The following is a 24,270-nucleotide window of genomic DNA, read 5'->3' as shown; positions in this document are numbered from 1 at the left end:
GTGACCGGAGTTCAGATGTTTGTAGGGGTCTGGCCTTGTCCCAGCTTCCTCCCCCTCTCTCTCTTCCCCCGCCCCCCCAAGTCTGGAAGAGAGCTCGGGGGCATGGTCCTGCCTCCAGCTGGAGCCCATCATGCGGCCTGGCCTGAGGGACAGCCCCATGCCTCCAAGCTGTTTCCATGCCAGGAGCTCTAGGGTGGCTGGGATCTGCAGGTAAATATCTGCCCCGCTCAGCACCCGCTGGGCTGAGGGGGAAGCGGTGCCTCCCTGGGATGGCTGGCAGGCGGAGAGGGAACCGTTAGCTGAGTAAGCAACTGACCAAGGCCCTCTGCCACCTCGCCAGTTCCTGCATTCCTGGCCCATCTCCCAGGGTGCTGCTGCTGCATTCCCTGGCCAAGCTCGGAGCAGCTCACACATCACTTTTGTCTGACAGGAAGGGAGGAGGCCTGACTCTGCAGCCCTCTGGGACTCTGGGACCCCTTGTCCCAATCCAGCCTTAGCCCTGCAGCTCTGAGGGGCAGCTGCCTGGCCCTGGCGGGTCAGGAGTACTGGCCAGCTTCTGGGAGTCCTGCTGTGACAGGCACTCTGCTAAGCCACTCCAGCTCCAGAGGGGCCATTTGCAGAAAGGAGGGCCTGCGGGAGTAGCTGGGGCTCTCTGCTCTGGAGCCTTGTTTCAGGCCATCTGCAGGCAGAGCTGTGCAAATCAATGGGAATGAACTGCCCTTTGCCCAGCTGGATTTGGCAAGCCTGTGCTTTGGGCCTACCCGCTGGGTGGCAGGGCCCTGGGAGTGAGCACGGGACAGGCTGTGGAGAGGACAAAGGCCCACTCTGAGCCGGACAGAGCCAGGAGCCAACTCCCCCCAGGACCGGATCCTGCCTGGTCTCCCAATCTAAGCAGGGTCCAGCCTGTTTGGTACCTGGTTGGGAGACCAGCAGGACCGGCTCTGGTGATGCAGGAATTGCTGCTGTTTCCTGAGTCAGTACAGAACCAGTGTCCAAACATGGTACTAGGGGCACTTTCAGCTGTGACCTAGAACCCAGCCACTCGTCCCTTGTGGACACGAACCCTCCCTTTCCCCCTGCCCCTTTTCTGGAGAAATTGGGGTCTCGGCTTTGGTAGCTGTGTTCTGTCAACCACCTGCGTGGTCACTTGGCCACGATGGCTTTCTCCGCTTTCCATCCTCAGTGGCTGTGCAGCGTTGCTGTGTGCTGCTGAACAGCGCTTGGGCCCTGGCCCAGAGGTGGCTGCGTTACAGGGCTGGCTGCAGCAGCTCCGGATGGGTTTGTTGTGGGTGCTTTGGGAGTCCAGCCTGAAGGACGCTATAGAACTCTGTCATGAGTATTTAGCATGGGAGCCGGATGGGCAGTCCTCTGCCACAGATAGGGAGCAGCAGCCTGGGGTGGGGAGGGGGGTGGTTCCGCTGGGCCCTGGGGGGTCTGCGAGCAGCCTAAGTAGTGCTACTTCCCCCTTGAGATGGGGAGGAGATGTTTCGCCCCGTGCTGTCAGCAGATGAGGGGAGGGGGCTTTGGGGCAGGTTCCCAGGGCTCTGGGCTGCCAGGAGCTTAGCTGGAGGGGGCTCCGTCCCTTTGCAGCAAGCACGGGAGGATGGCAGTGTATGCAGGGAATTCCTACCCCTCCGGTTCCCCACCCCCCGCTCCACTGGAGCCCTCCCCATCACCCTGTCTGGAGGCCTATCCAAGCTTTGAGCTTCCTGAAAATTGATGGAGCTCCCTGGGGTAACGCTTCTGCCCATACCCCCACCGCCCCCACAGACCTGCCCTTTCCACCCTGAGCAGCCCAGTCTATCCCTATCCCACCCCAGACAAATGGATTCCTGCTCTGTCCCCCACACCTTCCCTCCCTTCCCCACCTCTCCTGCTTTGCCTGGAGGAATGAGCCAAGGGTCATAAGTCAGGATGGTCCAGAGTCCTACTCCCAGCTCTTCCACCAACTCCCTGGGTGACCTTGAGCAAGGCATGCCCCTGCTCTGTGACTCAGTTTCTCCATCTGTGCAATGGGGATAATAGCACTCTCTTACTGCCAGGGGTGTTGGGAGGGTGAATAATGTCTGTATAATGCTTTGATCATACAAAGGGCTGTGTAAGTGTGGAATGTTGTTAGAGGTGTGACTGTCTCTCCCTGCATCCCTTGTTGGTGAGACACACGAATGGCTCCCCTGCAGCCATCTCTGGGCTGGAACATGTTTCCCTGGGGATGCCAGTCCCTCTTCGCTTCCTTCTGCACACAACCCTTTATCCGGCACTGCCAGCATTGCGGGATGGGAAGATAACTTGGTGGAGGGGTGTGGGCAGAAAAGGGCAGAGTTAAGGTTAACACAGATGGGCTGCGGTGTCCGTAGTCCTGGTAATGGTGGGGGATGCGGGAGGAGAGGGTATTTGCTGTTAGGTGAGTTAACTTTCCATTTCCGTGTGTGTGTGTGTGTGTGTGTGTGTGTGTGTGTGTGTGTGTGTGTGTGTGTGTGTGTGTGTGTGTGTGTGTGTGTGTGTGTGTGTGTGTGTGTGTGTGTGTGTGTGTGTGCATATACACATAGCAACCTGAACTGCTTCCCAACAAGATTTGTGTCAATATAAGCAGTGATTATTCATCTGAAGCCTTCTCTGGGTGGAGCATGAGAGCTGCTTCATAGTGAACAGTGACAGTTTTAGGACAGGAAGTGAAGAATGCCACCACGTCCAGCTGAACAATCCAGGGAGAACAGAAGCAGCAAGATGTAACCACCCCAGGTGGCATTTGGCCAAGTGTGTGGGGTTAATGCCCCAACTCGCCTGGATGCTGCCTAAGCTCTTTACTGTGGGCACTGCCTCCTCTAGCAGGGCAGTGCCTCCTTGGCATGGGGGCACAACTGACTCCAAGGGAAGAGACCCCGTACTGCCTAGCCTTCCTGAAGCTCTGGAAGGTCTCTCCTCCTTGGACTGGCCTGGCCAGCTCTCCTCCGTCTCTAGGGCCTGCTGTGGGGGCTCAGTGTTGGTGACTGGCTTGGGGAGATCTGTCTGACGAGAGATGGCAGAGGAGCTGGGTCCCTGACAGGGACAGGGCAGCACAGGAGCCCAGGGCCTGGCCAGATCAGCTTGGATTTGGCTCAGGGGACCAGGGGCCTTCTCTGCTCCATGTGTTGTTCCACCTGCCAAGGCACTGGGGCAAAAGGATTGTTAACAGGTTCTTCAGGACCCACTGGCCTGGCCTCTGCATCTGCTGCTGCCGGTTCTTGGCTGGTTTGTCAGCAAAACCTGTCGTGGTGGCAGAATTAGGGGCGGGCTGGTTCCTTTCCCACCTGGGGGCAATTGTCCCTTTCTGCCCTGGAGCCAGCAGGTTCCTGCGCTTGAAGGGCAGCCCTGTGGAGGAGCAGAGTCCCTGGTAGAGCTCCATCCACCAGAGCTGTCTGCAGGACATCCCACCTGCCCTCTGGGGACAGCCTGGCCTCTGCCTCCCCCACCCCCCCCCCTTTCCCCCCAGAGTCCTAGCAGGGTTGGGAGAGCTGCCTCGATATACACCCGCCAAGGAGCCCAGGCTGCAAGCGACCCTGCTGAGGCCCCGCTGGGCTCCACCGCTGCCGGGGCCTGAGTGCTGTTACTCAGGGCTCAGCTGCCCATGGGGCTGCACTGGTTTCACGAAATGGGTATTAAAATTGATGTAAACCAGAGGTCCAAGCACAGTGACAGAGCTGGGCCCACACTGGGGCAGCAGCTGTTTCACTAAATTGCCGCAAAAACTGAGCATAGGCCAGGCCAGAGGTGTCTTGGTGCCAGAGGCTCCCAGGTGGCTGCTGTGTCACAGAGAGGATGGGGGCGGCCGCGCTGTAGCGGGGGGGGGACGGGGGTCGTGGGGCGGCCACGCTGTAGTGGGGGGGGGGTCGTGGGGCTGCCGCGCTGTAGCGGGGGGGGGACGGGGGTCGTGGGGCGGCCGCGCTGTAGCGGGGGGGGGACGGGGGTCGTGGGGCGGCCGCGCTGTAGCGGGAGGGGGGACGAGGGTCGTGGGGCGGCCGCGCTGTAGCGGGGGGGGGGACGGGGGTCGTGGGGCGGCCGCGCTGTAGCGGGGGGGGGGGGACGGGGGTCGTGGGGCGGCCGCGCTGTAGCGGGGGGGGGACGGGGGTCGTGGGGCGGCCGCGCTGTAACTGGGGGGGGAAACGGGGGTCGTGGGGCGGCCGCGCTGTAACTGGGGGGGGAAACGGGGGTCGTGGGGCGGCCGCGCTGTAGCGGGGGGGGGGGGGGTCGTGGGGCGGCCGCGCTGTAGCGGGGGGGGGGGGTCGTGGGGCGGCCGCGCTGTAACTGGGGGGGGAAACGGGGGTCGTGGGGCGGCCGCGCTGTAGCGGGGGGGAGGAAACGGGGGTCGTGGGGCGGCCGCGCTGTAGCGGGGGGGGGGACGGGGGTCGTGGGGCGGCCGCGCTGTAACTGGGGGGGGAAACGGGGGTCGTGGGGCGGCCGCGCTGTAGCGGCGGGGGGGGATGGGGGTCGTGGGGCGGCCGCGCTGTAGCGGGGGGGGGGAGGAAACGGGGGTCGTGGGGCGGCCGCGCTGTAGCGGGGGGGGGGTCGTGGGGCGGCCGCGCTGTAACTTGGGGGGAAACGGGGGTCGTGGGGCGGCCGCGCTGTAACTGGGGGGGGGAAACGGGGGTCGTGGGGCGGCCGCGCTGTAGCGGGGGGGGGGAGGAAACGGGGGTCGTGGGGCGGCCGTGCTGTAGCGGGGGGAGGAAACGGGGGTCGTAGGGCTGCCGCGCTGTAGCCGGGGGGGGGGGGGGTTGCCGGGTGTCTGCGTCGCTGTTGTGGGATGGGGTTCCTGATGCTTTGCCATGGCAGAATTTGGCAGCGTGGGAGGCTGTCTCAGTACCAGCTCATTCTGTGTGATGACATTCGGTCAGTTTTTACCTTGGGCAGCTCACAGGTCCCAGTGGCTGCCCTGCGCACACAGCCTCTCCTGTGCATCTGCCACACACTCAGAGGGGGCAGGGAGGAGGCACTGGGGCCAGGAGATCCCTGGCAGTCAACACTAGCCGTTAAGGAGGACTTGGAGAAACCATCACTTCTGCCAATGGAAACTCAGCAGCCACACGAGAGAGCAGCCAGAGCCAACCCCGCGAGTCTGACTGGCTTCACACACAGCAGCAGGGATCTGAACCCTGCCAAGCACGGCTCTGCTAGAGGCAGCGCTGGCAGGGATGGCTTTCTCCACTGGCTGCTGCACGGAGACCCAGGACCAGCGCGGCTACAGCTCCGCTGCACACACAGAGACCTGTCTGTCTGGAGCAACTGGGAAGGGCCTCAGCCGGTCAAATGGGAAGAGGTGTGGGCCACCTTCCTTCCTTCCTCACCCCACTGCTTCTGCAATGCCCCCCGGGGCGCACGTGTGCCCTGCCACATGAAGACAGGATCCGCAGGAAAGCAGCTCGTCCATGGAGGGGTGTGTGCATGCTCGTCTGCTCCAGCAGTCGAGAGCTGTATAGGCTCCCCCACTGGACAGCCATTCCTCTGCCCACCTGGGACCATGTCGCGGGTGAGAGGGCAGCATCTGGGGGCCCATTTGAGGCGATCAGGTGGTTCCAAGTTCCCCTGGAGGGTCTGTAACGATGCACAGGACTCGGGGCTGCGGCCATCACTGTTCACAGGCATTCCTGGGGCTGGGGCTGGCTGAGAAGTGGCAGCTGTGCTCATCATCTGTCTGATTTCAGGGAGGCTACTCGTCACGATGACGGGGGGGTGGGGGGGCTGGGACTGGACTTGCTACCCATGAGGTCCCTTCCCGTCCCGTGTTCAGGGGGTTTTCTGGCTCTGCATATTGACCTGGCTGTTCTGTCCCTCCCTGACAGCGACTGCTGATTGGCTGGAAGTTAGGGGGCGCAGGGTTCCAAAGCTGTACATCCTACCCTGGGTTTGGCCTGACGGCTTGGCTTGTGTTCCGTACTTCCCCACAGTTCCCTCTGATCGCGTCCGGCTCTCTCAGCGATTTTTCTGGCTGTTATCCTGGCCTTTCTTTTCTCTACAATGCAGAACTTGGCTCAGGACTTGCCCTTGGCCCTCCCTTCCTGCCCTGGCCTCTTGCTCTGGTTTCCATCGAGGGGCAATAGACCCACTGGTTCCAAAGAGCCATGTGTGACTCCTCCCTGCCTGCACAGAGAGGCTGTAGCTGTAAATCCTCTGTGATGGTCGCCTTTGTCCACAGGCATGTGGGGATGGGCCACAAGATGGACTCATCTCCCCAGGTGTGAACTGCGGGCCATTTCCACGTAGTGAGCAGCCAGCTGCCGAAGGGGCTGTATGTATACGCACAGCTAGAAGCCGTGGGGAGAGGTCCCATCAGGCCTCTGGCTTTATCTTCAGCCCACCTGCCTGGCTCTTCGGGGCTCCTTGGGGAGCGTGCTGTGAAACGGGGATCCCCGCATGTTTGCCCTTGCTGCTCCACACTGACACGTGGCTTTAGTGAGCAGATGGGAGCGTTGCCGTGTCTCTGGTTTTGTTTGATGGGGAGGAAGGAGTTACGCCCCCTTTCCTGGACTGCTTGGGCACAGTTAATGGCAGCCCATCTCCATCTGCTCTTGGGAGATGGGGACTAAACTGCTGCAGGAAACCCATCCTGCTCCCTGGCTCCAGGCCCTGGGGTGGTTTGGCTGGAGCCATCCAAATGGGCATTGCCCCATGAGCCACTTCCTGGCACAGGACTGTGGACTCAGCTGGGCAAATCTGATTGGATAAAAGGAGAGCTGATCTGAACGTCAGCCCAAGACTCGAACTGTCCTGCAGCTTCTTCCGGGACACAGACTGAGCCTGTCCCGAGGGTGGACTCGGGTTCATTTGTAACTCTCTGGGGGCTTCTAAGCTTCCAGGGTCCTGCTGGAAGCAGAGGGGTTCAACCCCTGCCAGTGAGCCATGTCCTGCCTGTGGCATCTCCTCAGGGAGCCTGACAGCTCAGCTTAGCGGGTCCAAGAGCTTCTGATTGTTTGGAGCAGCATCCAGATGCCATGTGAGCCGAACCTCAGCGCTCCCTTGAGTTTTGCTTGATGCTGGCTGTATTGATCCTGGGGAAACTGCAGAGGGGTCAGGTTGGGGGGAGGGAGGACTCCACCCCCAACCCCAGAGTAGCTAGAAGAGTTTTGCTAAAACGATTTGCAGGAAAATCATTAGCAGCGCTGCCATGTCACTGGTAAGCTTCCCTGCGGGCGTCCCGTTGAGCCAGCTGAGGTCAGGCCCCAGTTCTGAGCTGTGTTAGCTTGGCTGCAGACGCAGGCAGACGGCACTGTATGGGGTCACGTTGGGCTGATTTTCTCTGCAACCAGCAAGGCTGGGAAACTTATTTTAATGAAGGCTTAAAATCTGCAGAAGGTGGTGGGCTCAGCAAGTCTGGTGCCCGACACATATTGACGCCTTATCTAATGTGTCTTGTTCCCTTCTCTCCAGGAATTATAACCAGTCCTGTGGGCTGGATGGCCCCATTTCGTGCTGCACTCTGGATCACATTCCTCTGGTCAGGTAAGAGTAAAAAAATACCCCCAAATGGCACAGCAATCCAGTGCCTGCTGAACCGGTCCAGTGCACATGTGTGGGCGGTTCCTGGAACTGTGGGGGTGAGGGGCAGGTTGTTCCTGGAACTGCAAGGAGCTGCACTCCCGTGGCTTGCAGCGTCTTGCTGACGACTTTCCCTCTTGCCCAAGGGGGCGGATCTCAGCTGCCTAATTGTGGCCGTGAGTGCCACGTGCTCGTTAGCAAAGAGCTCCCAGCCCCGTCTGCCCCGGCCAGCATGCTGCGAACGGAAAGGGAGTGAGACTGGGAGCCAGTGGGTGGCCGGGGTGGCAATGCCCGGGCGCTGCTGCCATCCCATGCTACTGCTGGGGCCTGGAGAACCACTCATAGGGGTGTAGCTCTGCTGGCTCCCACGCCCACTCCTGAGCGGGTGCTGGGGACGGAGCGTAGCTGAGCAGGGAGCTGGTCTTGCAGATGGAGGGAAGGGACTGGACTGAAATGACTTGGCTGGCAGAGCCGGCACTGAAGGGTCCTGCTGCTTGTGTGGCTCGGGAGCTAGGACTGGAACTCAAGCTCAGGAGCTGAGCTGGTGCCCCTGGAGCTCTGCGGCCAGAGAGGTTGCCCTGTGGCTGTGTCTCAGTTAGCAGCAGCTGGGTGATTCCAGTGCTGAGTGGGGGTGATGGTCAGGTCTCCGGGGCAGCTGGTTGGCAAACCCTGCAGCTGGCAGGACCTGCAAGTCCAGGCTAGATTCCTGCCAGTTATTAACAGGATCCTTCTCGAGGAGCCAGAGGGGAAACAGCTCCAGGGCAGGTTGCAGGGTGGGGTTAGGATGAGGTCCGGAGGCATCTCCCCAGCTGTGGAGCTTGCGGCATAGGGAAGCCTGGTGCTCCATCCCCTCACCCCAGTGGTCTGCTCTCCCTCCACAAACTCCACCCCTGGGGGGTTGTGTGTGTGTGGTGACTGGTCTGTGTGGAGCTGGTCTCTGAGGGGAAGGGTGGCGTGTGTGTGGTGTTTGTGTAGTGGTGTGTGTGTGTGTGGTTGATGGGCTCTGTGCAGAGGTTTGTGGCTGGGGCGTGGCGTGCACACCTGGGGATGGAGGGGATGCTGGATGCATGGAGCGGTGGTCTCTGGGAAGGTGTCTTGGGGCATTTCTGTAGTGGCTGGGAGCGCCTGCAGAAAGGAACCCCTAAGCATGTGTTTGTGGCATGCTGGGTGTGAGCAGTGCATGTGTGTTTCTGGCTTGGGGGTGCGTGAGCAGTGTGTGTGTGTTTGTGGCACGCTGGGTGTGAGCAGTATGTGTGGGGCATGGGTGTGAGCAGTGTGTTTGTAGCATGCTCAGTGTGAGCAGTGTGTGTGTTTGTGGCATGCTCGGTGTGAGCAGTGTGTGTGAACGGTGTGTGTGTGTGGCACACGGGGTGTGAGTGGTGTGTGGGGCATGGGTGTGAGCAGTGTGTGTTTGTGACATGGTCGGTGTGAGCAGTGTGTGTGTTTGTGACACACTGGGTGTGTGAGTAGTGTGTGTTTGTGGCCTGTGTGTCTGTGAGCTCTGTGTGGGGGGGGGGCATGCGGGGTGTGGGTGTGGGGGGCGCGCGGGGTGTGCGTGGGGTGTGGGTGTGTGTGGGGGCACGTGGGTGTGCGCGGTGTGTGGGTGTGTGGGGCACGTGGGGTGTGAGCTCTGTGTGGGGGGGGCACGCGGGGTGTGCGCAGTGTGTGGGGGTGTGGGGGGCGTGCGGAGTGTGTGCAGTGTGTGGGGGACGCGCGGGGTGTACGTGGTGTGTGGGGGGGGCACGCGGGGTGTGGGGATGTGGGGGGCACGTGGGGTGTGCGCGGTGTGGGTGTGGGGCACGCGGGGTGTGCGCGGTGTGTGGGTGTGTGGGGCGCGCGGGGTGTGCGTGGTGTGGGTGTGGGGCACGCGGGGTGTGCGCGGTGTGTGGGGCGCGTGGGGTGTGTGTGGTGTGGGTGTGGGGCACGTGGGGTGTGCGCGGTGTGTGGGGCGCGCGGGGTGTGCGTGGTGTGTGGGTGTGTGGGGCATGCGGGGTGTGCGCGGTGTGTTTGTGGGGCACGCGGGGTGTGCGTGGTGTGTGGGTGTGTGGGGCACGCGGGGTGTGCGCGGTGTGTTTGTGGGGCACGCGGGGTGTGCGCGGTGTGTTTGTGGGGCACGTGGGGTGTGCGCGGTGTGTGGGTGTGTGGGGCACGCGGGGTGTGCGCGGTGTGTGGGTGTGTGGGGCACACGGGGTGTGCGCGGTGTGGGTTTGGGGCACGCGGGGTGTGCGCGGTGTGTTTGTGGGGCACGTGGGGTGTGTGCGGTGTGTGGGTGTGTGGAGCGCGCGGGGTGTGCGTGCGCGGCTGGAATGGGAGGCCAGCGGCAGTGCCTGTGGCAGAGGAGGAGGAGGAGGAGGGGCCGGCTCGCATGCAGTAGAAGTGGGTGCTGCGGTTGGAATTTCCCCTTGGCTTCCTGTTTGTGAAGTGGGGGAAAGGTCAGGTGCTCGCTGGAGGCTCCAGCTTGCTCCCAGCTGGGGAGAGACTGCCTGGAGCCCGCCTGCCCCCCCGCCCCAGGGCCTCTGCTGGGCCAGGCTGTTGCCCACAGAGTCGTCACACCAGCCCCCTCCAAGCCTCCCAGCTAGTCCTGATCCGGGGAGGGGAGGGAGCAGGGTGGGGGGGGAGGGAGGGGTCCCTGGCGTGTGTGCGTGTGGTGGCTAGCCTCAGGGGCCGTGTCTGAAGTGCTGGTTTGCCTACACCCACCTGGCCTGAAGTAAGACACTCCCGAGCCCTCCCCTTTGCCAGGCACAGCGCATGTGGCCGGTGCCCTGCTGTCCAGGGCAGCCCGTCTCCGCCCCTCAGGACCTGGCCATGGCTCTGCAGAGCATGAAGAGGCAAGGGGAGCGGCTGGTGCTCTATGCAGCATCCCTCGCCCTGTGCGGGGCTCTCTGAGGGGGCAGGTTATGACGGGGCACTCTCTGAGGGCATGGGTGGAGCAGGCAATGCCCCAGCAACCATGGCACTAAGGCATAGCGCCCACCCTCCCGCTTGGCAGCTCAGGGGTGCTGGCCAGGACAGCAGCTCCAAGGATCTCCAGTTTGCACGGGCAGGATCCCAGCTAAGGGGTGGCACTTCCCCCCATCCCACTGTCCACTGTGGTACCCACACTGGGGATGGGCCCCAGCCCTGGTCCTATGGCCTGGAGGTGAGAGCTGCCTACCGCTGCAGGTGGGCACCAAAGGAGTGAAGAGCCTCCTGCGTCCACCAAGCGTCCCCCTGCGAGTCCAGCCCATCAGGGACCTGGCTGCAGCATGATGGCCGTGCAGTGTGGGGGTGTGCCAGCTGTGAGCAGCCCATCCCGCTCCAGTGTTTCCTGATGAGACCCTGTCCTGTGCGCCCTCAGCACCACATCTAGGCAGCCTGGAGCGCCACACTGCCTGCAGGGGGAGGGGATGGGAAATGGCCACGGATCAGCCAGGGGGAAATGGAGGGAGCAAGTGGGGCAGCAAGGCCAAGACTGGGAGGGCAGCTGCCCCAGCTATTGGCAGCACTGCCAGCAGGCCTGGTTCCCCTGGGCTAGTGGCCCACCCAAGGCCTGGTGCCATGTGGCGTCTCTAACAGGCCCTGTCTCCTCTCCCCAGCAAGTGCGGCACCTTCCCTCCAGAGAGCTGCTTCTTCAGCCTGATCTGCAGCCTGGGCTCGTTCATGGGTAAGTCTGGGCTGCTTGGGGATGGGGATGCAGAGCTGCAGGAGCTCAGCTGTCCGGGGCAGGGCTGCCCTTCCCATACGCAGGCCACCAGTTCTCCGTGAGCTGTTGCAGCTGATGGGGGAGGGTGCAGGGCCGGGGGGGGGGGGGGCAGGCACAGGCCCCTGGCAGCTGCTTGCTTTGCTGGTGCCTAAGGCTGAGCTGACCCAGATGCACCCGCTGCAGAGCCCAAGCCGAGGGGCTGAGGAGGGCATGGCCCAGTGGGGTCAGCACTGAGCTCAGACGTGGGATTCAGCCCGATGGGAGGTCAGGGGTGAGCGCCGGGGCAGAGACTGATGCAATCTGCATGGAGAGGGGGCGGCTAGGGGCAGCGTGCAGGGCACAGATGTCCATGTAGGGAGGGGTGGGGGTTCGGAGGTGTCTGCATATAAAGCGAACCAGACCCAGGTGCCCTGCTTGCGAGAGCTTCCCACTGCAGGGGGCTCGTGCAGGAGGGCGGGCAGCATAGCTACTCCCCAGCCTGTCCTGGCCCTAGAAACGTACCCCCCAGGGATGTGCAAGGACCCTGTTGCTCCGGGGAAGTTGGGCGGGGGTTGGATTTCTGGTCCTTGACCCCTTGCTGCTGAGTGCCGTGGTTTAGTTCTCTGAGTCGAACTCCAGGTCAAGTAACTACTGCAAACTGGCATCAGTGTCACAACCCCCAGCCCACTGCAGCCTGTTAGAGCCCCAGCAGCTTGCTGTGCGACTGGTGCCTCCCGCAGCCTGGCCCTAGGAGAGCCGTGCATGGCGGGATTCAGTTCCCCGCAGCTGTGTGTGAAGTTTTAAGTGTCAGATCTGGCCCGAAACATTGTAAGCTCTTCAGCACAGGGCCTTTGGGTCTGCATGGTACCCATGGGGAACATTTAATCTAAAATCTTTGCTCTCCTCGCCCTCCCGGCTTTCGGCACTAGGAGCAGGAGCAGATTGCCCTGTAGTATGTGTTGGGAGGGCTAATAGGGCCCCTGGTATTGCTCCGAGGCTGAAATTAACCAAATTTGGCCCTTGGGCCCTGTGACAGAAGGAGCATCTGTGTCATCATCTCCAGGTGGTAGCTGTTGCTGGCCTGGGGTCTGCTTGGCCTCTCCAAGACAGAGGGGTGGGCGAAGTGCTCCTTGTTCTCCTGCCCCTCGGGCAGGCTCAAGTGGGGCAGAGATGGCTCTGGGAGGTGAGACATTGCAGCTGGTGGGCATGTGGCTGATGGATGCCTTGTCTCCATCTCCCAGTGATGCTTGTTGGCCTGCTGAGATACGCCCACGTCATCGAGTGTTGTGGGCCGTCCCTCCTCAACACCCTGGGGCTGGCGGCAGGCTGGATCTGCGCCGCTGGCCTCACCATGGTTGGCAACTTTCAGGTAAGACTCCTCCTCTGGAGGGGGGGAACAGATGGGGGCCGAAGCGCGCTCTCTCCCAGTGCTTGTGTTTGGTGTTTCCAGTATCACAGGGGAGTATTTAGAATCAACCCCCCATTTTCATTATTTTTTTTTACTTCATCAAGTAAATTTCCTTTCCTCTTAAGCTCTGGAATTCGCCTTCGTTTGCTCACCCCTAACGGCCCAGACTAAGCTGCCAGTCTGTTTAACTCTTATCTTGTAAAGTAAATATTTGTGGATAATATTGCCCAGCAATCTCTGATCTTGTCACCAAAACCCATCTAGAGAAGCCCGAAGCCCGCCAGCCAGGGGCTGCAGCAGGAGCTAGCTCAGGCAGTTGTTCTGCATTTTCAAGTTTTGGTCAGCCTGTTGCAGTAACATGCTAGCTTAGCGTTTACTGTAGGCTTGGAAATAGCTGGGATTCATCTGTGCCGAGCAGGATTGGGTGAGCAGGTGCTGAGAGTCCCCATCTTGCTGTATGCATCTGCATTCCCAGATTGGACACTGATCCCCAGGTCCATGTAGGCCACCTGTCTCTGGTGGGAATCTAGAGCCTAGAAACCAGGGGTTGATCTTGTGTGAAGAAGACTCACCCTGATGTTTGCAAACCTGCTGCCCTCCAGCGAGAACCACTGAGGGCTGCTCCTGGACCCCAGGGGTATGCCTGTAGGTGAAGGTTTGTAAAATTTGTGATCGGTCCCAGGAGTCTTGGGGCAAAGGGGAAGAGCCCCTGATACTCGAGGGTCAGGGGGGTGGATCCCCCCAGGTAGGCTGGCATGACAGCGGGGCAGCTGGGCCAAAGTTGAATGGTGCTGGGGCACTGTGCGCAGGGGTGCTGGAACAATTTGTATAGTGGGGGTGCTGAGAGCCATTGAACCAAACTTTAAACCAGGGGTGGGCAATAATTTTTGCAGGGAGGCCACTCCCCGAATTTTGGTAAGTTGTCCCGGGCCGCACATTTCTGCTATATTAATGGAGGGGTATGTGGGCTCTGGGAGGTGGTTTGGTGCAGGAGGGGGCTCCAGGCTGGGGTAGGGGATTGGGGTGCAGGAGAGGTGCAGGATCTAGGTGGGAGTTTGGGTGCAGGAGGGAGCTCTGGGCTGGTGCAGAGTGTTGGGGTTCAGGAGAGGGTGAGGGGTGTGGGCTCTGGGAGGGGGTTTGGTGCAGGTGCAGGGAGTTTGGTGCATGTCTCTGCATGCCCCTTGAGGGGAGGGGAGCAGCGGGTCTCCATGCGCTGCCCGTGCCCGCAAGCACCGCCCCGCAGCTCCCATTGGCCGGTTTCCAATGGTGAGGATGGTGCTGGGGATGGGGGCAGCATGTGGAGCCACCTCCCGCCCCCTGCCAGGGGCCGCAGAGACATTCCAGCAGCAGCTGGCTGCTTCTGGGAGTGGTGTGGGGCCACAAGAGGCAGGGAGCCTGTCTGAGCACCCCACTGCACCGTGGGCTGTATTTTTCCCACCCCTGCTGTAAACCCTGTATATGATGGAAAGCACTTCAAGCCAGGGGGTGTGATCTCCACCCAGCACTTCTAGTTCCAGCCCCCATACCAGTGTGCCAGGTTGCAGTGCCAGTCAAATCTGGGGCAGCCGGGCAGGTCACCTGGGTCCCTTCCTTAGCAAAATCCTGGTTGCACCCCTGGCTCCAACATTGGTGAGGCTGGGCCCGCTTTCCAGAACAGTGGTGGGGCCTGAGCCCCACTGCTCCATGTCTCAGCAGAGATATTCTGGGGGACGCGAGGCCAGAGCAGCCCCTAGATTGCTTTGCACTAGGGATGTTCGCACAGCCACAGTCCAAGGTTCCTTCCCTTTGGATTGTGTCACTTACACAATATTTGATGCCCCTGTGCCCTGGACTCTGGGGCTTTTCCATCAGACACGGGGCAGATAAGATGACCTGGATGAGTGGACGCCGTCACCAGGTCCATTCCAGCTGTCAGGTCAGCGGGGACTACCCCACTGTGCTCATCAGCTTCCCCCAGCTTGATGGGCTTGTGCAATCCGGCATTGGAGGGCAGACACCGCGCAGAGAAATTGTTTCCCTGTAGTGCTCTCTGGAGTTGAAAGCTAGTGGAGGGAGAGAGGCACAGGCAGGAAAGAGAAGGCCTCTCTTCAACTGATGGCTCTTCCAGCCATCAAGAGCTGCAGAGGGGAAGGCTCTTGCACTGGGCAGAGGAGGCCGGCTGGTGCCAGATGAGTAGGGCAGGAGTTCTGTGAGGTTGGCTAGGAAGGGCTTTAAAGGGCAGGACCCTGAAATGCCTGGGAAGCCAGGGGTGGGGTCTTGGAATTTGCTCCGCTCTGCATGCGCAAGAAGGCGAGTGGCAGGAGGGTGCCGCACGTGTGGGAGTCTGGTGAGCTGGGACTCACGAGAGTTGGTGCCATAAGGCAGCCCAGAGCGTGGCTGCAAGGAAACCAAGACTGCAGAGCAGTTGGCAGCACAGAGAGAAACGCCTGGCAAAGCAGTCTGCTCCCGGAGGGCCTGATCCTGTGAGGAGCTGAGCCAACGGGAGTCGAGAGCGCTCAGCACCTGTCTGGGAAATGGCTCTGAATTGTGACTTGGATTGTAGGTGCATGGCTTGGGTGTGATGGGATCTGCTCCCACCAGCTCTGGGTTGGGGGGTAAAGCGCCTTACCTGGAATCAGCATTGCCTGTGTGCAGCCAGAGGCCAGGCTCAGCCCTCCGTGCTCAGATTTGTGGGCATACTCGCACTGTGGCATCAAGTGAGCTCAAGCAGGTGTTCGGGAGTTCCAGGCAACAGGGGCAGACTCATCAAAATCAGCCTGGGGATCTAGTGCCAGCCAGTGTCCTGGATCAGAGATCAGGGCCTGGCGGCGGGGAGGGAAGGCTGCGGAGGCAACATGTCCAACTCTTGGAGTGAGCAACACCTTCCTCGTCTCACCTGAACCCAGCCATGGGCTGGCCAGCTTCGGCCCGCTCTGTGGGGAGCCCTATCCCCTGGGCTGAACTATGGAGAGCTTTAGCTGGGGGCAAGGAATTACCCCCCACCCCAAAACCAAATGACCCAATGCCAGGGTTCCCAGTCTGAGGAGGACGGGGGGAGGAGGTTAATGCACTGTCAGCGGAGTAAAGGTGGCCTAGCCCTGGGGAATGAGCCACTGGATTTGGAGTCAGAGGACCAAGGTTCAGTTCCCTGCTCTACCACAGACTCTGTGCACGACTTGGGGCAAGTCACTTAGCTTCAGTGTACCTCAGTATCTCCATCTGTAATGTGGTGGTAATGGCACTGCCCTGTCTCCTGGGGAGCTGTCAGGTTGGATGAATGACTGTGAGGTGCCCAGATCCCGAGGGATGTATAGAATCAAGCTTGGCTCCCATGGTGGAAGCTGGGATCCTACCCCGAGCTTCAGTTCCCTGCTGGATGTCACTAGTGCTCCTGGGTTTGTGCGTGGAGAGGGCGCTGAGTCTCTGGGCAAAACAGATGACTCACAGATGTGTCTGTTTTCCCAGCGCCTGCCAAGGGTGGATGTTTTCTCCTCCTGAAGCAATGCCAGGAAACGTGTCTGGGCAGACGCTGCTTTCTAGTGCAGTCTGCTTTTCTCTGCCCATAATCAGGCCATCCTGGGGGCGGGGGATGTTTACCTACAGGCAGCAATAGGTATGCCTTGGCCACCCCCAAAACCTGCAAAAAGATCCAGGGATACTGGGCTGGAACTAGGTTTCTGGGCATCCTCAGGTCTGCGATGGGCTGCTGGGCCGTTTGTAACCAGTCGACTGCCCAGAGCACCTGGCTTCTCTCCTTTCCCTTGTATGATAGGTTCTGGCTTCGCTGCCCAGGATGCTGCAGTGGATGTTGTATTCCGAGGACACAGCTCAGCTGGCTGCACTGCCCCGACCCCGGCCCCAGCCTTGCTCTAACTTACTCCTTGCATCAAGCCAGCCAGCCACATTGTACTGTGTGTCTGAGCCTCCTGGGCCAGCCATAGAGCCAGCCTGGTAACAGGTGGGAACATGCAGAGGCATGGAGCCCCCTGCCTGCGGGAATGTTGCTCTGCCACGCCAGAGACTAACCCACTGAACCCGTGTAAACATGGATTCCCTTCCCGGACAGAGGACAGTACTTAGCCAGACCTGTTCCATGTCCCCCTGCTGAATCCATTGTCAGTCTGGACTCAGCTGCGAGCGCTCTCCGGGGAATCCTCAGACCTGAACGTGGGGACCCAGACAGCTCTGCCTACGTTTGAGACCTGCTCCCAGGTAGAGGGAGAGCTCTGCTTCCCGCTCCCACTCCTTGTGGTGGTTTAGACCTCAAACCTCATGTTAGAGTCGGGAGGAGAACGTGTCTGAAACCAGGTGCTGGACACCCGCTAGGTTCTAATTATGCAGCTGCTCATATGGTGGCTCTGGGATCCTGACTCTCCGGTTAGAAAGTATGCGTGTGAGTGACATCTGATGCAGGGCGCCCCAAGCCAGAGAAGGGTGCGTGTGAGAGACGGACATCTGACTGGGGCTAGAACCCAAACTCCAGGGTTAGAAAGAGGAAGGCCAGAGTGCTGTGAACTGTAGCGTCTGGGCGACGGAGCGGAGTGGGACTCTGTGTGCCCTGATCTGGTTGTTTCTGTCTCCCAGGTGGACTATGCCAAGGTGCTGCATTACATTGGCGCAGGTGTGGCGTTTCCGACCAGCATGCTCTTTGTGTTCCTGCAGTCACTTCTGACTTACCGCATGGCGAAAACCAGGGGCCACTACTGGACCGCCCACTTGCGCAGCATCCTCTCCGCTCTGGCCTTCATCACCCTTGTCTTCAGTATCCTTTCCCTGCAATAGCGTGTGGGTAAGAAACGTGCAGCTGGGGTGTGCGAAAACGAATTGCCAGTGTTGGCAGCGCTGCGGGCTGGGCAACAAATCCGATGGCTCAGACCGTACTGAGGGAAAATTGTCACTCGCTTCTGCACGGCTCGGAGCAGCCCCGCTGGACTTAGCACCATGTCTGTTATGCAGACACCATCCTCCAAATGCCGTACAGCCTTTAGTCCAATTGCAGAGAGAAATAATAGCAGCAGGGGGCCTGGGCAAGGGAGAGGGGCCCTTGGCTGCTGAGATTAGAAATGGGATGGAGAGTCGAGGCAGGGCAGTGATCCGGGGAGGGTACTCCAGACAGTTGCAGAGGAGAAGGCTCTCCTGACTAAGGTGAGGTGGAGTGAAGGAGAGGGGGGCTGGTGCTCGCTGCTTGGAGGGGGTGTGGAGGGAAGACAGAAGTCGGTGGTCCATGCACTAGGTTTTACTGGCTGAAGGCAGACTTGAGCCTGGGTGTGGAATAGTGCTCGCCCCTTGGGCAGCAGCATTTGGTGGCTTGTTTCAGCACTCCTGGAAAGTGCATCCCTTTCCATGGGGTCCCCCTGGCCCTGCTGCTGGCGGTTTGTAGCTTTCAAGCAAACAGCTTTCTTAGCCCTCTTGAGTTCCAATCTAGCTGGTAGCAGGGGCAAGCATCTAAGGGGCTGGATTTAGGCTCCAGGTTCCTTGTAAGTGTAGGTTCAAATCTTGCCGCTGTCAACCTTTTTTCCATCAGACAGTAAGCTCTCGGGGGCAGGGAGTGTCTTTGGATTCTGTGTTTGTACAGTGCCTAGCACAGGGGGGGTCCTGGATCCTGCGGATCCTAGGTGATGCTGTAACACAAATAACAGGCGGCTGCAGTATTTTGAGCCCTCAACCCTGGATAAGCTAGCCGGCTGCAATGTTATTTACTGACCATCCAGATTTAAAAGAGGGAGCTGAGCAGAGCTATAAATGCATTCTGTGCAAACACAGAAGCAAACCCAGCAGAGTCGCTGAATCGGAGCCATGCGGTGAGGGGAAAGGCGAGGTGGAGCTGGTTAAACTAAGGCCCTTCGTGGGCAGCTAAATTAGCAGGCTTTGGGGTTTATAAAGTGAGCAGCAGGAGGGGTGACTGGGGGAGAAGAAGGGAATATTGTGTTAGCCGAAAGAAAGGCCCCTAGTGTCTGGGCTGACACAGCAGAGGGTTATTTGGAGTGAGGTCACAGACAAAATAGGAACCAAGGTGCAGTTCGAGAGCCCTTGGGCAGGATGGCAAGGGAGCCCAGGAGATGCCAGTGCAGATATAAGAGGTCAGAGGGGACTCTGATGATGCAGCCGTGCCGAGTAGGAGAAGAGTCGTGTGGAAGCACGGGCCGGGTGCATGGTGGCAGTGGTTGTAATGTTTCAGAGTAGCAGCCATGTTAGTCGGTAGTCACAAAAAGAAAAGGAGTACTTGTGGCGCTTTAGAGATTAACAAATTTATTTGAGCATAAGCTTTTGTGAGCTACAGCTCACTTCATTGGTTGTAATGCATTTCCTGACACAGCACGCTGGGGACAGCCCTTGGCTGCAGAAGCTATTGTAGATGGGATGGGTGGGAAGGAGGCAGGCGTGAGCCGTGGGCATCTAGGATCCAGTGATCATCGTGTGGGGCTGGAAATGCACAGGGGGTTCTCTACGAAGGGCAGGGATGCAGAATACTGAACGCTGGGGGCCGTGAAGTGGAGTGTTGGCTGGATAAGTGGGACGCATTCCCAATGCCCAGCGGGAGGTTGGGATCCCAGCCCCGCATCAGTAAACTCCACAGCGGTGAAAGGGCAACGGAAACCAGAGTGGCTGAGCAGGGAGGTGCCAGGGATCGGAGGGACAGACAGGAGTGTATGAGAACAGGGTTGGAGCCAGTGGTGTGGTGGCTGGCAGAGAGGAGAGCAGCAAGTGGAGAAGCAGAGACATGGCAAGAGCAGTTGCAGAGGGCTCCCGGGGCACAGGCCCTGGTGCGAGTGACCTGGAGTCGTGATCTTCTGCTGGCTGATGGGCGAGTTCTGTGCCAATAGCTGTGTGGCCTCAGCGGCCAAAAGGCATAAAACCGACATGACTGAGGCTCGCAGCCCACAGCTGGACCGAGCTGTCCAGGTCCAACTCCCCTCTCAGCCTAGAGGTTGGTCCCTTAGGAGAAAAGCTGCAGTCCATGGGAGATATTCTGAGGGATGCTTGCGCTGGGGCTGGGAGGAACGCAAAGGAAATAATCAGCTAGATAAGAGGTTCACATGTCATAGAAGGAACTGAGGGAGAATTTCCAGCAGCGATAACGAGAGAACAGTTTCTGGGAAGGCCCTTCCATTTTATTTTCCAAGACGGTGCAGATCTGCCCAAACCAGGCGTCCAATTTCCATGGACAGATGAATGGATAAAGGAGACCCATGGAATAAGTAGTCAAAGAGGAGGCTGGGGCAGTCAGAGCTGGAAAGCAGTTTGGAGTGGAGTATGCAGAGCAGAGGGGCACAGTCCCAAAATGAAGGACCTGGGTTCCCCAGAGAGCTGCAGGCCAAGGCAGGGGAAAAGGGTCCGAGGGGAGGAGACTGTGGGCTGTAATGAGGGGCTCTTATACACTCCTGGGCAAGAAATAGAGGCTGGCGCTTTCAATAAGTCCTAAGGGCATTGGGCACCCAGCTGCCCCTGAAACTCAGTGGGATGTGAGTTGGAGTCCCATGGGCTCTTTTGAAAATGGCTGGGCTGGAGATGGAGTCTCCTTGCTGGAGAAGGAGGGGTTTGACAGCTGGGGGTGGGGTAAATGGTGGTACAGGCAGTTTGGGAACTTGGTGGGCTGGCCCTGCCCTGATGGGTATTTCCTGAAGTGGAAGAGATTCTGGACTCTTGGCACAGGATCCACCCTTGCGCCTTGCATAACAAGCACCCTTTGTGACAACAGACTTTGTGCTGGAAGGATCACGCTGGGATGATCATTAACCCCCCGGTATCCATGAGAGGCCTGTTCCGCCCTGGAGGCTGTTTGCATGGGGCCTGGCCCTGCAGTTCGTGGGTTTATGTTCAACCCGCTGGGATGGCTCCCTGCAAACTCGCTCCAAAAGGCTGCGTCTCGTTCCAGCTCAGCACCTCTGTAAGCTGTCCCAGCAATAGCTAACAGATCAAGGGGCAGAGAGAGAGACAGGCTGCCTGAGCCACAGTGACCCCCCCTGCCCTGCAGATGAGGAGCCAAGAGTCCCGCTGGGATGGCTCCCTGCAAACTCGCTCCAAAAGGCCACGTCTCATTCCAGCTCAGCACCTCTGTAAGCTGCCCCAGCAATAGCTAACAGATCAAGGGGCAGAGAGAGAGACAGGCTGCCTGAGCCACAGTGACCCCCCCTGCCCTGCACATGAGGAGCCAAGGGTCCCTGTGGCTGTATTACTCCTCATGCTCACAAGCAGTGGCACCCAGTCTAGGGCCTGCTCCTGCTCCCACTGATGTAAAATGGGAGTTCTGCTGCTGATTTCAGTGGGGGCAGGATTGGCCTCAGCTGTAAGCTAGGATCAGTCCTGTTGTTGGCAGACCCCTCCTGGGGCAGTGAGACTGGCACTGGGATGGGGGGTTCAGGGCTATACCCTTTGTCCTGGGCTGCCAGACCCCTCCTGGGCAGTAGGACTGGCACTGGGATGGGGGGTTCAGGGCTGTACCCCCTGCCCTGGGCTGGCAGCCCTTTGTGGGGCAGTGGGATTGGCACTGCGGGCGGGGGGAGGGTTTCAGTGCTATACCCCCTGCCCTGGGCTGCCAGACCTCTCCTGGAGGCAGGCCTAGCACCTGGGGGTCAGGTAATTCCCTGTATCCAGGAGTGATGCTCCATTCCCCCTAGAGGATCTCAGTACATTTCACACTGACTCAGCCGGGCCTCACATGTCTGGGGGAGTTGCCGCTTCCCCCCCCCCCCCCTTTTCCCCGGGCTGCCCGCTGGGGAGAGATGTTGGTGCCTCTTGCCTTGGGTTGCTGATTTCCTTGACTCTGGCGCCCCCAGGTGGTGTGTTCTTCGTCCAGGAGAGTTTTGTTCTGCAGCACGTGGCCGCCCTGTGCGAGTGGATTTTCATCATCAACATCCTCGTCTTCTACGGCACCTTCACGTTTGAGTTCGGGGCCATCTCCACAGACACGTTCCTGGTACTCCTGAAAGCCAGCCGGGCTCCCAAGAGCTACAAATCCGACAGCAGTACAGCCAGCATGCCGCACGGCCACCGCCACTCCGAGGGCCTGGCCATGGTCTGAGGGGGCCTGGCCTCGTCCCTGGAGAGCTGGGATGGGCAGATGGGCGAGACAGAAAATCCAGACATTGCCAGTGATTCTCTTGCCTTGAACATATCCAGGAACCAAAGTGCCTCCAATTTGGGGGGAGGGAGAAGGATTGGGGGCTGATCCTGACTTCACCTCCCCTTCTGACTCATGCGGACAATACACTAAGAAAATCTGGACCCACAGCCCCAGCATCACCAGCGCCATTCAGGGGCTTTTTACCTCCCACCAAAGAGCTCTCCCTGATGGAGCAGAGAGGTGCTAAAAGGGGATAGTAGGGAGGGGCAGGGAGTAAATGGGACTCTGAGGTGGAATCAGGGTTAAGGTTACGTGGTGCTCTAGAAGTCCTAGGGTTACCCTTCCTTGATGGTGAGACATAGAGACAATCCGAGCATGAGCTGTCCTTGCAGAGGGGTGTTTAGCATTGCCTCCGGGCTGGGTTTGGGGAGGGGAGGTCTGCCCTGGTCGAAGGCAGCTTGTCCATCAGGGAAGGGAGGGAGGGGCAGAAATGGTTATGCCATTGAGGGGCTGGAGGTGGAGGTGAAGAGGACTCGTTCTGTAGGGAGGAAGGTGGGAGAGGTGGCAGCAGGGAGGGGGGCATGGGGAAGGTGGAGGGGCTGCCCTCTGGGGACCGTGGATGGCATGAGATGATAAAGTCAGACAATTCTTTGCTGAGATGCCAGAGTCCTCTGGGGTAGCTAGGCCTGCTGAAGAGACTAAAACGCCCCCGTCTGCTCGGCTAGCTCAGGAGCAATGGGGGTGCTTATTGTAGACCAGTACCTGATCTCGCTGGGCTGATCAAGGGTGACCAGATGGTTGGAGCCAAAAGGCAAGATGCCTCTCTTCTCCCAGCAGGGTTAAGTCATGCTGGCATATCTGGCTGTGAACAAAGTCTAAGTGATTATGGCAAAGGTGAAATCTGTAGCAGTCGAGGCCTTTCCTAGAAGACCGCTGTCCTGTGGGCCCATGTGGCCGGTGCTTACCTGGCTGAGCTCGTGCCTGATGGCTACCCAGGAGCGCCATGGAGAAAGCAATCCAGGTGCCAGCCACTCCGGAGTTCAGGCTGAGGCAGCGCTTTGATTTCAGGGAAGTCCCTATTTCCATGGGCTCTTCTCAGGAGTGCCCCCCGCGTTCTGACCCGCTTCCTGCTTGTTCTCAGCCCAGAGCTGGCTTCCACTGAAAGCTCTTTGAGACAGGGAGCAGCTTTTCATCCTGTGTTTGTACAGCGCCTAGCACTGTGGGGTCCTGGGCTGAGTTGAGCTCCTAGATGCTGTCAGACTATAAACAGTAAATTAGAGAGAGGTTTTAAGCTGCAGTGTGGCCATACCTGAATTCTTTCCACAATCTTCCCCTTCTTCCCTCAAGTCTGCATATGTTTAAAGAGTTCTTTGCATTAAGTAGTGCCCCAAGGCCCCAGTGTGCTAGGTGCTGTGCAGACACAAATGCCCTGTGCTGAAGAGCTTACAATGCTTCAGGCTAGATCTGACATGTAAAACTTCACGCCCCTGGGGGTTAGTGCTCAGAGGAGAGGACGACTTTACCCTTCTGTAGTGCTGCGTAATTAGATCCAGCACGGCTCTCCTGCGCCTATCCTCTCACTATTGAGGTGTTCATGGCACTTTGCTGTCATTAGTGAATTCAGCCTCCCAGCCCCTCGGAAGGTGGGTTATCGTCATTATTCCCTTGTTACAGAGAAGGGAAATGGAGGCAGAGAAAGATGAAGTGACTTCCCCAACGTAAGCCTACAGCAGATCCAGCTGTGACTCTTAGCACAAGACCAGCCTTCCTCTACTGCCTATGCCTTATAAAGTGCCTTGATCACATTGTAAAATGTTTAGGAACACTGGGGATGTGATTGGAAACTGCATGCTCCCTCTGGGGATGCTTTCTTGCCTTCATTACGTGTAGACCAAGGCCATCTCTTCCAAGGGAGGATGAGTGGATCCTAACCTAACTCAGGACATGAACAAAGTCAGCCAGTCCTACCAAGTTTAAGTCACCTGGTCTCCTGAGGCTGATCCTTACGAGACCATGGGAGGAGGGGCTGGTGGGGGTGAACCTTAGATGTGTATGAGAGTGAATGTAGCGGATGTGTATTTTTCCCCCTTGACGGGAGTTTGCTGCTGCTGTGTGTGTTAATGAGGCTCTGATTCCTGATTTGCCCACCTTTCAAAGGGAATTGCCCTGTAAATTCACCAGGCATGTGGTTCAGAGAGGAGTGTGAGGAATATTTTATATGTAATATATGGAAAATATATGTGGAAAAATCAATTTGCAATAATAAAATGGAAAACCAGCCAGGTGTGAAGAGTTCACTTTCTTCCCAGGAGGAACAGCACTGGTGGCCTGAATATAGCAAGTACCCAAATCTCTATGCAGTAGTTCCTGAACTGTGGCCAATGGCCCACCAGTGGCTCACTGAGCCCTTGCTGGTAATATGGGGCTGGCTCAGTTCCTTTTTTCCAGCTGTTCAGTAGCATTTAAGAGTGGGATTTTCCAAAGCACCACAGACCAGTCCCAGGGAAAGACTGTAAGTCACTCCAACCTGGCTGAAAATCCCACCCCAAATATGTCATTTTCCTGGTACTCCCTTTCCATGGTGACAGGTTTCAGAGTAGCAGCCGTGTTAGTCTGTAGCCGCAAAAAGAACGAGGAGCACTTGTGGCA

General features: G+C 59.0%; 1 protein-coding gene across 4 annotated transcripts in view; it reads left to right on the top strand.

The window, feature by feature from the left end:
* The window catches only part of LOC102943470 (transmembrane protein 150A), a 37,877-nt gene extending 13,980 nt beyond the window's left edge, over nucleotides 1-23,897 (top strand). For 2 of the 4 annotated variants that reach the window (XM_043550330.1, XM_043550331.1), the window contains exons 3-7: nucleotides 7,402-7,473; nucleotides 11,085-11,152; nucleotides 12,412-12,539; nucleotides 17,220-17,319; nucleotides 21,335-23,897. In XM_043550330.1, coding sequence (XP_043406265.1) covers nucleotides 7,402-7,473; nucleotides 11,085-11,152; nucleotides 12,412-12,539; nucleotides 17,220-17,319; nucleotides 21,335-21,579 — 613 coding nt within the window. In that variant the 3' untranslated portion in view covers nucleotides 21,580-23,897. Of the gene's footprint in view, nucleotides 1-7,401; nucleotides 7,474-11,084; nucleotides 11,153-12,411; nucleotides 12,540-17,141; nucleotides 17,320-21,334 lie in introns of all 4 variants that reach the window. The other 2 variants (XM_043550329.1, XM_007053388.4) reach the window with 1 other exon arrangement.
* The last annotated feature ends 373 nt before the right edge of the window (nucleotides 23,898-24,270 follow it).

The sequence above is a fragment of the Chelonia mydas genome, chromosome 7 (assembly GCF_015237465.2).
Source record: "Chelonia mydas isolate rCheMyd1 chromosome 7, rCheMyd1.pri.v2, whole genome shotgun sequence".
NCBI classification, from domain to species: domain Eukaryota; kingdom Metazoa; phylum Chordata; order Testudines; family Cheloniidae; genus Chelonia; species Chelonia mydas.
The sequence above is the reverse complement of the archived record's forward strand: the minus strand, read 5'-3'. Positions and strand labels throughout refer to the sequence as shown.